The sequence below is a fragment of the Nicotiana attenuata genome, chromosome 1 (genome assembly GCF_001879085.1).
Source record: "Nicotiana attenuata strain UT chromosome 1, NIATTr2, whole genome shotgun sequence".
NCBI lineage: Eukaryota > Viridiplantae > Streptophyta > Magnoliopsida > Solanales > Solanaceae > Nicotiana > Nicotiana attenuata.
The window spans coordinates 38,162,960-38,175,430 of NC_031989.1; the positions used below are offsets into that span (position 1 = coordinate 38,162,960).

Genomic DNA, 12,471 nt, shown 5'->3' on the forward strand with positions numbered 1-12,471 from the left:
GTTGTATGCCTGGGAATTTACAGCTTCAAACTGACATGAAAAGGAGCCAACTTATGAGAACAAGGGTGTGTCATTCTAAGGATAATGGTTTAAACTACAATATTGATTGCTAGCACTAGGGGTGTTCATAAAAACCCGAAAAACCTATCCAAACCGAAAACCAAACCAAACCGACCAAAAAAACCGATACTTTTTGGTTTGGTTTGGTTTGGTTTTGGTTTTGAATTTTAAAAACCGATCAAATTTGGTTTGGTTTTAGTTTTAATAAAAAAATAACCGGAAAAAATCGAACCAAACCGACTATAGGAGTAGCTATTTTAAATTTATTATTACACCTATGTATATGTATATTTTTATACAAAGTTTCAAAATATTTATGGTGAATGTTAATCGTTTGCACTTTTAGTACAATTTTTTACCTTTATATTCTAGTTTGATTGGTAGTTTCTTTTGTTTGTAAGAATCCATTTCATGTTAAAAAAAAAAAAATTTAATTGAGTTCTTAAATTATTCATAACTATTTGATTCAATTATCATCAATATATTTTAGTAAATAATAGATTTCTCAAAGGGTAATTGATTTGGTAGTGTTATGTTAAAAATATGATCGCCGGATTATGTGTTTGGTAGTGCATGTCTTATATTTAAGAAAAAACCGACAAATAACCGAAAAAACCGAAAAACCGACAAAATCCGACATAAACCGAATCGAGAAAAAACCGACTTAGTTGGTTTGGTTTGGTTTGGTTCTAATATTTGAAAAACCGACTTACTTGGTTTGGTTTCTTTTTTGGAAAAACCGATCCAAACCGAACCATGAACACCCCTAGCTAGTACAAACAATAAAGCAAGAGTAGCACTTTTTTAATTGGAAAAGTGAACGCATTAGTATTTGTGAATTTACAAGTGCGAGAATAAGTTTATCAATTCTTTGTCTCCACACCAGGCAAAAGGACACATTACCATTTGCGAATTTACCAAAACTTTTACTTGTAAACTTTCATTCATTCCATCTTAAAAGTTACTCTCCAATATTTTTTGCATTGCTAGTTGAATTCAAAAGAAGGGAATGGATATTAATAGAGTTAAAATATTGATACTATTTCACTAGTATATACAAGGAAGAAATCATCTGCGCGATAATGGCAATTGGAGAACACCCAGAGAATAGGGATTAAGAAACTAATCTGGATACTCCTATAATCTACAATCATAAGTTAAATAGGTCTACCAAATAAGTAAATCTTCATGAGGTGCAAAAATATATAGACAGCCATTTTCATATAGTTAGAGGTGCATGAGCGCCAAAACTAGCGAAACAAATTTCTTAACTTGCATTCCTCAGACGGGCAGAACCCCGAGTCACCCTCGTACTTTGAGATGATCCAGGCTTGAGAGTATCAGAATCGGTCCCTCCACAGGTCCTCCGCCTCTTTCTCATTAAGGGTTCACCAGGCTGCTGACTTTCAGAAGGAGCAGATGCATCATCTTCTTCGTCTACAACTTCTGCTTTTGTTATGTTATAATGCCATTCTGTCCCACACCCTGGACAAACTTTTTCAGCCTGAAAATAATGGGTTCAACGGTAGCTTAGTTCTTCCTAGATGAGACTTTTTTTATAACCAAGAAATCTTCGAGGGCCAGATGGCGTACTGTTTGGAACTAAGTGGATAATGGGCCCTCTCCTACACTTAATGCAGACTTTTGGTCCATCGTAAGGGTTCAACCCTGTGACGTGCGCCTAACACACACATAACGCGTTCCACTCTTACCACTGAACCAAAAGCCTTGAGGGCAAAAAAGACATTTTTTGTCTTTACCTACTATAGAAGTTTTTCTAAGGGGAATAATAGGAAAGAAGAATACCTTGCGTTGGGAGAACTTCATTCGCAGGCAGTACTGATGGATGCGAACATTACAGCCTTCATTCTGGCAAAGCTCAGCCTGGTCAAATAATCATATCACCATGAGTTGGATGATCTAGCTGCCATATAGTTATCATAGACACATAGGCATCTTTCTTAGGGAATCGATGTTTGTAGTGACATTATCAAACCAAATTGCAGTAAGGGAAGATGAATTGAGTTTTCAGCTAAAATGGCAGAAAAAATGCTCCAATTTGAAAGGAGAAAGTTGTTCAACGGACATCATGGAGATCAAACGAAGAAATTAAGAGAGGAGCAAACCTTCACTGCAGCTTCATTGCAAACTTCACATGGAGGAACCTCGTTACTGCGAAACCAACTTCTAAGATCAAGAAAGGAACGCACTCCTAGTCCTATCTTACCATCTGTTAGAGAAAGCCACTGATCCTTCACAAGTTCCTCAAGGGTCTTTTCCTTTTGAGACATCGAGAAATTCCTAAACGCTGCAGGAATTTGCACTGAACCTCCCTGAGACTGGGGATCTGTTCCAGCCAGGAACTGTTGATCAAATAAATTTCCAGCAAAGAAATTAGCGGTACAGCAAAGATACAAATCGGAGCTATGTAAAGTACAAAGAGCTCTGATCTAATAGCAACCATATTTACTAAGTTTATACGAGAATATTTTTTAATTCAGAAGTCACAACCATATCCTGCCGTCCTGCCATTTTTAGTTGACATTCTACGAAAAGGCACTTCATATGTGTTACATCCTGGTCAATGAACAAGCGTAAAAGCCTTGGTCCTGATGAGACATGAGTTTAAGTCCCATTCCATATCCTCTAACTGATTGAACAAAGTGTCCACTCTTATCATCAAACAAGAGAAGTAAACAAACAAACAGGAGGTTTTGGTATTCACAATAAATAGTTACCATTCAGTCTCTGTTGATTGTAAGTACATATTGGCCATGTGACTCTAAGTCAAAAATCAAAAGCCTCATTATTAAGAAGCAGATAACCTCTAAATGAGTAAGAAAATGATTTGCTGCCATAAGTTGATACTAGCCAACCATTCCCCGAATACTTTATTTTACACTGTTTTCCAGATAGAAACTTACTAAATATGAATATAGAGGCAACAGAAAGAAAGGCAATCAACATGAATATAAAGCAAAGATCATCCGAGGCCATAAATATCTACCTCCTTAGGGCTTTATCTTTTTATGTTGCTGTTCTTTGACCTGTAAATGTTGCATTTTCTATATATAGAAACTGTATGTGTGTGTGTGTGTGCGCGCTTGTGAAAATCAGACTTGACTAGTTACAAGTATGAACAGGTCTAGCTATATCAACCTTGGCTAGAGAAGGGAAGTTGTCAATAGTGAAGAGGAATTTATCTTCTAAACCATAATTTGACATTTAGCTAATAACTCACAGGAAGATAGCAGCAAGATAAATACTATAAACGATGGAACTGATAGTAGCCACAGACATTCATTTATTGTTAGGAAGTAAGAAAACCTGATTTTCAAGCCGTATGTTCAGTGCATCAATGGTTGAAATACAACCCAAAGCTGCCACATCTTGAACAATTGCTTCAATCTGCAATTATATGATGACCACATAAATCTTCTGTTTTTCTTTTTTAAATTCTAATGCCAAAAAGAAAAAGGGAAAATATTAATCTCATAATGACATTTCTAATAAGCAATGTTAAAGATCTTCTATATTTGTATTTATTTTCTTTAAGAAACACTAACCAGTCTTAGCTAAGAACATAATAAAATGAAAGTCAATGATTAGGATTAAAGCTAGGTTACTACAAAGATATATTAAGTCCAATATCTGACAGGATTCTTTAATTATAGTTAGAGAATTTTATGTCTGTGTTGGGATAAGTGTGAAATTTAGAGATCTTTAATTGTAGGAAACCCCCAAAGTTACCTTAAAATACAATTTACTCAATATTTGAATGAAAAGGGCCTGAGCAGAATGGATGCAGATGAGTGGAAGATTCATATAGCAGGACCCAATTAGTTTAGAATTGAGGCCTAGTTGATTGATTGAGAAAACATCAATTACTGGAACCATCTAATTTAGTTATTCAATTCTTCCCCTTAAAACATTTAGTGTAAATTTGTTTGAGAAAAGGGACGCAAGATTAAAACGAAGTAAATGAAGACCAGCATACCTCTTCCACTACCAACATTTTCAGCTGGTATGAAGTAAATGAACAACAAACTTCAACCTATCAATTTAAATGGGCCTCCTGAATATTATTTTGTATATCACTAACAGAGCTAAGTACTATGCTTGACTGAAGGAAGATATGAGTTCATGTTTCTACAATTACTTGAACAAATGCTAGTGTCAGCTGCTCTATTCCCATACCGGATTCATCACATAAGTTACAGGATCATAAGCAATTCATTACTATCTTAATCACAAAGATCTAATCTTGTAAGCAATTCATTACTATCTTAATCACAAAGATCTATGTTTTGGAAGGCTAATAACATGTAGATCTTCTGTTTTTTCCATCATCTTTGAGTTAACTTAAGGAGGTAAAGCTATTCCCAGCCCTTGCGAAAATGGTCAAATGGAAATACAAATCCATAACGGTCTCAAAGTTCAAAGGAGAAAAGTAACATTCAGCATTTTGTTCCATATTCAAAGCAACCAAATTAGTTCTTGTTCTCTAGTCCATATACTAATGAAGGTTTTCCCTTTTACATTCTATTCCCCTTCACAAAGCAAGAAGATCCCTAGATAAAAATAATGGAAATACTTCCTCATATGAACACAGGAAGGCTATATAACAGCTAAGGACATTCTCAACACAGTTCAAATTAAAGGGAAGAGAAGCTCACAACGCCTTTATAGAAAGCAATCTGAGGAACTGAATATTTCGTTCCAAGTTTGGATTGCTCATCTGAAACATTGTTAACAACACCATAATACACCTTCCCATCATACTGGTTTCTACATGCCCGTAACTCAAACTGCACATAAGCGAGCTCCTCGTTTATCTTTCTCAGGTATTCATTAAACATTGACTGATGATTAGCTGAAACATACACATATAAAATCAGTATCAGAAACCAACCTTTTTTCCAGCACAGTTACTAGAAAAGAAAAGAGTTTTTTTTAAAAATCTATTTCAATTAATTTTTAACATCACTAATCAAAGAACTAATCAAATTAATAGTACTACTTATCACCAAAGAAACAGAAAGCATAAAATCCTTATAAAATCAGAATCATTCAACAATTTGTTACTGTAACAATAAAATTTACCCCTTTTTGCTAATAAGCATCAAAATGGAAAATTTGGTAATAATTTAGCTTTCATAAAGATATAACAATTCTTTAAAAATTTTAAAAAGAAACTTGAATAAGATTTCTAATTGGGGTTTTGAAATTGATAACAGTCCCTTAACAATTAAATCCGATAAAAAATGACAATCACTAATAATGCAATGGGATCACTGGAATTTAACTAAAACCCCGTAAACTGATACGAAAAAAAGAGTTTTAAACAAAAAACAAAATGAAGTAAAAGAAGACCTGCGGATTTGCCAGTGACATTGAAGAAGAGAGATTTGAAATCAGGTTCTTTGTGTGGGCCGCGAGATAAAAGAGCTTGAATTAGTGTATGCTGCCGCCATGAAAGCGTCGGCATTGAAGAGGAATTTGAATTTGCAGTGATGAAAAGAGAAATTTATAAAACCCTTGAAACTGTGTAGAGTAGCGATATATATAAGTGGAAAAATGCTGGCGGGAAAAAGAATTCCTTTGGGCGAAAGATTCAGGCCTCGGCATATAAGGCTTTCTTTATATTTACATAAATAGCCAGTCGAATATACATATTATATATCTATAAGGATAAATTATATTCCATAGCAAAGGTTGATATCTTATTTATTTTAAATAAATAGTACCCTTTTGAAAAATTATATTTCATAGCTACCTTTTGATTTTTTATAGCCAAATATCTATTTATGGTCACCCGCTACCCTTAAGCCATAAAATAAGTTTTGTATTATTTTTCTCTCTCATATCCCCTCAAATTTCTCCTATCCCCTACCCCATATCTATTCTCCCTCTCTCTCTCTCTCTACTTTCCGATGTCTTCTCCTAAGCCGGACGCTGGAGCAATTGCCACCGTCACCGTTACGACCGTGGCCGTTATTCATTGATACCGCCGCCTCAGCCTCCCAATCTCTGACGCAACATATCGGATCAACAATTTCAATGTATCTCGCTGTATTTTATGTATTTCATTGTATTCATTATCTTTTTTTTCATTGTATTTCAATGTATCCCGCTGTATTCTATGTATTTCATTGTATTCACTGTCTCGCTATATTCCATGAATGTATTCATATGTTTTTTTTTAATTAATATAATTTATGTATTCAGACGTATTATATAGTTTCTCTGAAGATTGCTATATTTTTTGGGTGTTTTTCTGTTGAGAATCTTTTTTATAACTGGAAATACAAAATTTGTGTGTTATAATTGAGTTTGTTGAGTTATATTAGGAGTCTATTATGTTAATTGATTCACTTTCCGTTTAAAAACAGTGTAATCCCCTGTTTCACGCCGTGAATACAGTCGAATACAGTCGAATACAATAATTTGTCCAGCTGTAATCCCATATTTCACGCCTTGAATACAGTCAAATACACTCTAATACAAAAATCTGTCTAGTTGTAATCCCCTGTTTCACGCCTAGAGAATGCTACTTTATTCATGAATACAGTAGTTTAAATACATCGAATACACTCTAAAAAATCTGATAACATAGCTATAGGAAGTAATATAGTAAATGGTAGCTACAACTAGCTAATAACCACTAAAACATAGTAGTTTCTAAAAGTTTCTCTATATATAAATTATATATCCGACGACTTTTTAGTCTAAGCAGTTGGATGCACGTCTATTTAAGTTTATTTTTCTAAACTATTTTAACTTTTAGCCATTTGACAGACTTCAAACATGCGTAACTAACAAAAAATTTGTAATAACATAAGATTTAATAATTTTAGGGAAAACATTCCTATCGTCATGCTTAGAAATGTTTTCCCTAAAATCATTGAATCTTTTTGTGTATAAAAATTTATGTAGACGGATAGTAATGTCAAGTTTCAGATTTAGTTATGCCAACCTCAAATATTTAGGTTTGAAGTTAGACTTGGACAGTTGGACGTCTAAAGTTTAAAACTAAAAATCATAACATCCTATTTAAGTCTTGCGAGTCTAAATTTAATTTTGAGACGGTTAAACTTTTAATTTTTTATTGTAAACTTCACTTTTCCTTGAATAACAATTCTCCAAGCAATTTTCTCTATCTAACAAACTCTCTCGGCGCACGTTAACGTGGCCAGCTAACCTGCGCCGGAAGCCATGGGAGGGAGGGGAAGACCTAAACGAAACCAACAGAAGATTGCAACGGATGAGCAGCGATCCTCAGCTACTAGGAATGCTGTGTTAGAGCTCTTTGTATCTCCAAAGGGATACGAATCGAGGAACCAGATGGAAGATCAAACTTGAAGAACATGCAAGCTGAAGAAAGCAGTGATGCAGGAGATCTAGCTAAGAACAAAGGGAAAATGAAGGAAGGGATGCATACCCCAGCTCCAATGGCAACAGCTGCCAAAGGAGATGAGGTGAGGAAGAAAGACCAAGGGAGCAATTGTTGACATCCAATTTTGTCCCTCCTTTCTTCCAAATTATTTCTTTGAGCTTCTAATATTGTTTATTATGTAAGAATATTTATTTTACTATTTTATCTAATTAGTATCATTATTTTATTATTCTATTTTGTCATTAGATAATGTTATTGGGGTTATTGTTGTGATTATTATTATTATTATTATTATTATTATTATTATTATTATTATTATTATTATTTCTACTATGATGACGGCGACGATTTTATCTCTCAAATAATTTCATTTAACGTCAATCTAATAATATTCTCCTTTACAAATATTTTTCACTACATTGCATTGATCCTATTTGTAATATATTTATTAGTATCTACTAAATATATTTTTACAACAAAAGTTTGTAATTATTTAAACACTAGAAAATTATTTAATATAAATATTTGTTACTAAGCATATCAAGATTTAAGATTTAAGAAGCCCAAATAAAAGATGAAGAAGAAAGAGATTTAGCCATTCCCATAGCCCAAATCGGAGGCCCATACCCACCAGCCCACCTGCTCTACTACTTTTCCCTGTCAGCTCCACATAAGCCCCACGTCAGTGCAACATAGGCGCCAACGGTCCAAAAGACACGCCAAGCACACGCCTAACACAACCCTCACACTGTGACGACCCAAAGGGTCATCACCTATTTCCTCATCCACTCCGTGCTTCCGAGGTCTTGAAAACCTCATTTTTACTTGCCTCGATTTGCGTGCGCAGTCAGGGCGTGTAGCCGGAAGGCTTAAATATGAATTCTGTGTGAAAAATGATGAGTTTTGATATTAATATGATTAAAGTTGGCTTTGGTCAACATTTTAGGTAAACGGACCCGGACCCGAGATTGGACGGTCCCGGAAGGTCCGTAGAAAAATATGGGACTCGGGCATGTGCCCGGAGTCAAATTCCGAGGTCTAGAGCCCGAGGAAAGAATTTTTCTGTGAAATTGTTTTTCTGAAATTATTAAGGAAAATGGAAATGCAAATTGATTAAAAGACTATGGTATCGGGCTCGTATTTTGGTTCCGACGCCCGGTACAAGTCTTAAATATGTGTTAAGCGCTTACTGTAAAGTTTGGTCGAAATCGGACGTCATTTGACGTGTTTCGGACCTAAATATCTAAAGTTTGAAGTTTATGAAGTTATAATGAAAAATGATAAATTTGGGGCTTGATTCAATGATTTTGATGTTATTTTGGCGATTTGATCGCACGGACAAGTCCGTTGGATGTTTTTGAGGTTGTGTACATGTTTGGTTTGGAGCCCCGAGGGCTCGGGTGAGTTTTGGATAAGTGTCGAGTTGCATTTTTGAACTTTGAAAAAATAGTTGCAGGTCAGGTCTGGTTTCATCGCATTTGCGAAGAATTTCTCGCAAATGCGAATTCCCCATCGCAAATGCGAGAAGGAAGGATTTCAGCTTGGGTCGCAAATGCGACGCCCTTGCTCGCAAATGCGAGAGGGCCCAGATCGCAAATGCGATCAATCTTTCGCAAATGCGAAGTCTGCATTGAGGCCCAGTGTTCGCAAATGCGAACTAAAATCTCGCAATTCCCAGACCTGCTGGGTTCGCAATTGCGAACCCAGCTTCGCATTTCCCATATCCGCAGCCCAGCAAATTTTATACTTAGTCGAATTTTCATCACTTTTCACCACTCTTTCAAAACCCAAACACCATAGGCGATTTTTCAAGAGCAAACTTCATCCCAAATCAATTGTAAGTTGATTTTTACTCAATTCTTTCAATCTTTAACATCATTAAACATGTTTTCCACTTAAAATCAAGGATTTTCATAGGTGAAATTGGGGTTTTTGGGTAGAACCTAGGTTTTCTAGAAATTGGGGAGTTGGACCTCGATTTGAGGTCCGATTTCAAAACAAATTATATATTTGAGTTCGTGGGGGAATGGGTAACCGGGTTTTGGTTCGAACCTCAGGTTTTGACCACGTGGGCCCGGGGGCATTTTTGGAATTTTTGGGAAAAACTTGGGAAAATCATTTTTATGCATTCAAATTGATTCATATAGTGTTTATTAAAGTAATTGAGCAATTTGTGATTAGATTCGAGCAAATTGGAGGTGGAACCGCGAGGTAAAGCGGTAGTTGAGGATTAAGTGGATTTCAAGGCTTTGAGGTAAGTGTTTGGTTTAACCCTAGCTTGAGGGAATAGGAGTTGAGTCTTGTTGCTAATTGCTATGTGATCGAGTACGATGTATAGGATGGTGACGAGTCTCTATACATTGGTGTCTAGCATGACCGTGAGTCCTTATAAGGTGATTATCGTGAATTGGTTGTGAATTTCATGTTTATTGGAGGATTTCTATATATTATGAATAACATGTGAACGGTGTTATGATCATTTGATTCCTAGGAGAATTGGCTCGGATTGTGATACGAATATTGAAAGTATATGAAATGACTTAATTCTTTGGAGCGTTGGCTCAAATGGTAGAGTGAGTTATAAGATAAGAAAAGTAAGAAAGAGAAAGCGTTGTTGATTATTCCCTTGCCGGGATATTTGGTTGAACTTGTTGGTTTCTTTCCCTTGCCGGGGTTTTTGTCAAATATTTGCTTATTTTATGCCCCTTAATCGTGACTGTTGTTTGGGGAGTCAGACTGTTAAATGATATTGAGGGTCGGGTTGCACGCCGCAACAATAATATATGAGGATCGGGTTGCGCGCCGCAGCAATGATACATGATAAATGATATGGGTCGGGTTGCACGCCGCAACAGTGGTATTTGTGGATCGGGTTGCACGCCGCAACAATGGTAATTATGGACCGGGTTGCACGCCGCAACAGTTATTGATACCATGTGTTCATATTGGGTATTGATTCCTTGTTCATTGTGAATCCAAGCTGTTTTAGTTTGTTATTCGGGATTACTGTTACTATTGTTATCTCCCCATAGCATGAGTCCCCCCTCCCATATTGTTAGTTGTTTGGTATTTCGTTTCTGTTGTATATTTATAACTGCACAGGTTTATGTGGTGTCCGGTCTAGCCTCGTCACTACTTCGCCGGGGTTAGGCTAGACACTTACCAGCACATGGGGTCGGTTGTGCTGATGCTACACTTCTGTGCATTTTTGCACAGGTCCAGGTTTTGAGGAGCAGCAGCAGCATTAGTACGGGAGCAGGCTTTCATTTTCATGAGACCGAGGTAGCCTTGCAGGCGTCCGCAGGCCCGGCGTCTTTTTTTTGTGTTCTCTTTTAGACTGTTGCCTCATTGTTTTCGAGACAGACAGCTTATATGTTTCTTTCAGACCTTTGTATTTAGTATATTCTTAGTAGTTCGTGAGTAATGTGACACCAATCTTGGGTAGAGGCTATTATTGACTGTTCCGCATTTTGATTCAGATTTATAAATCAGACTTCCGCTATCATTCATATTAAATTCCATGTTCTATATTGATGCTATAAACTGTTAAAATAATTGTTTAGTAATGGAAAGGTAATTGAGTAGGCTTGCCTAGCTACCACGAGTAGGCGCCATCACGACTCCGATGGTGGGAAATCCGGGTCGTGACAAAGTTGGTATCAGAGCTCTAGTTTACATAGGTCTCACAACTCGCGGACAAACTTGGTAGAGTCTGAGGGATCGGTACGGAGACGTCTATATTTATCCCCTAGAGGCTGCTGAGTTAGGAAAATTTTCACTTTGTTCCTTCTTGTTGTGCGATTCTGTTTCTCAACCACTGATTGTCTTCTTACTCTGTTCTTTCGCAGATGGCGAGAACACGTGCTTCTTCTTCTACCGCATAGCAGCCCGAGCCCCCAGTAGCAGCTCCTACAAGGGGCAAAGGCCGAGGCCGAGGCAGGGGCAGAGCTCAGCCCCGGGCAACAGTCCCAGAGGTGGAGCCTCATATCGAGTATGATGAGGAGGTTCCAGCCCCAGCAGCTCCAGCGGGCCCAGCTCAGGTCCCAGCGGGGTTCACAGTCACCCCAGATCTTCAGGACGCTTTAGTCAGACTGGCAGGCTTTATGGAGAGTTTCACTAGAGCGGGTTTGCTTCTAGCAGCACCAGCCACTTCCCAGGCTGGGGGAGGAGTTCAGACTCCTACCACACGTACTCCGGAGCAGGTAGCTCCCCAGGCTCAGGTTCCAGTGATTCAGCCAGCTGTGGCAGTTCGGCCGGGTGTTGAGACTCAGGCCGGCGATGGAGCGACTATGTCCTCAGATGCTTTGTGGAGGCTTGACAGGTTCTCCAAGCTCTTCACCACCACTTTCAGCGGTGCTTCTTTAGAGGATCCACAGGACTTCTTATTTAGCTGCCATGAGATCCTTCGGACTATGGGTATTGTGGAGACCAATGGGGTCGACTTCGCCACCTTTCGACTGGCAGGATCCGCCAAGACTTGGTGGAGGGACTATTGTTTATCCAGGCCAGCAAGGTCGCCATCTTTGACTTGGGACCAGTTTGCAGAGTTATTTTTGGAGAAGTTTCTCCCAGCTACTCAGCGAGAGGCTCTTCGCAGGCAGTTCGAGCGCCTCCAGCAGGGCTCTATGACAGTCACTCAGTATGAGACTCGGTTCATTGATCTGGCACGCCATGCTATTGTTATACTCCCCACCGAGAGAGAGAGAGGGTGCGGAGGTTTATTGATGGGTTGATTCAGCCGATCCGTCTCCAGATGGCTATGGGAGCCAGTAGTGAGATTCCTTTTCAGGAGGCGGCCAATGCGGCCCGTAGGGTTGAGATGGCTCTTGCACGGGGAGGCGGTCATGGGTCAGATAAGAGGCCCCGTTATGCAGGTAGATTCAGTGGTACCTCGTCTGGAGGTGGGAATTCTTATGGTAGAGGCCATCCTCCGAGGCCCTTTTCAGTCAGCCCTACAGGTCTCACATGGTACTTCAGGTGGTCGTGGCTCTCAGCCGCAGTCTTCTGACCAGCAG

The 12,471-nt window shown here is 38.2% G+C and overlaps 1 protein-coding gene across 1 annotated transcript; it reads right to left on the reverse strand.

Moving 5' to 3' along the window:
• Positions 1,056 to 5,660, reverse strand: LOC109225012 (non-structural maintenance of chromosomes element 1 homolog). Its single transcript, XM_019389604.1, has 6 exons — positions 5,434 to 5,660; positions 4,737 to 4,933; positions 3,388 to 3,468; positions 2,187 to 2,423; positions 1,867 to 1,944; positions 1,056 to 1,564 (listed from the first exon to the last, which is right to left on the reverse strand). The coding sequence occupies exons 1-6, from the start codon at positions 5,546 to 5,548 to the stop codon at positions 1,328 to 1,330; spliced, it is 945 nt and encodes a 314-aa protein (XP_019245149.1). The 5' UTR covers positions 5,549 to 5,660; the 3' UTR covers positions 1,056 to 1,327.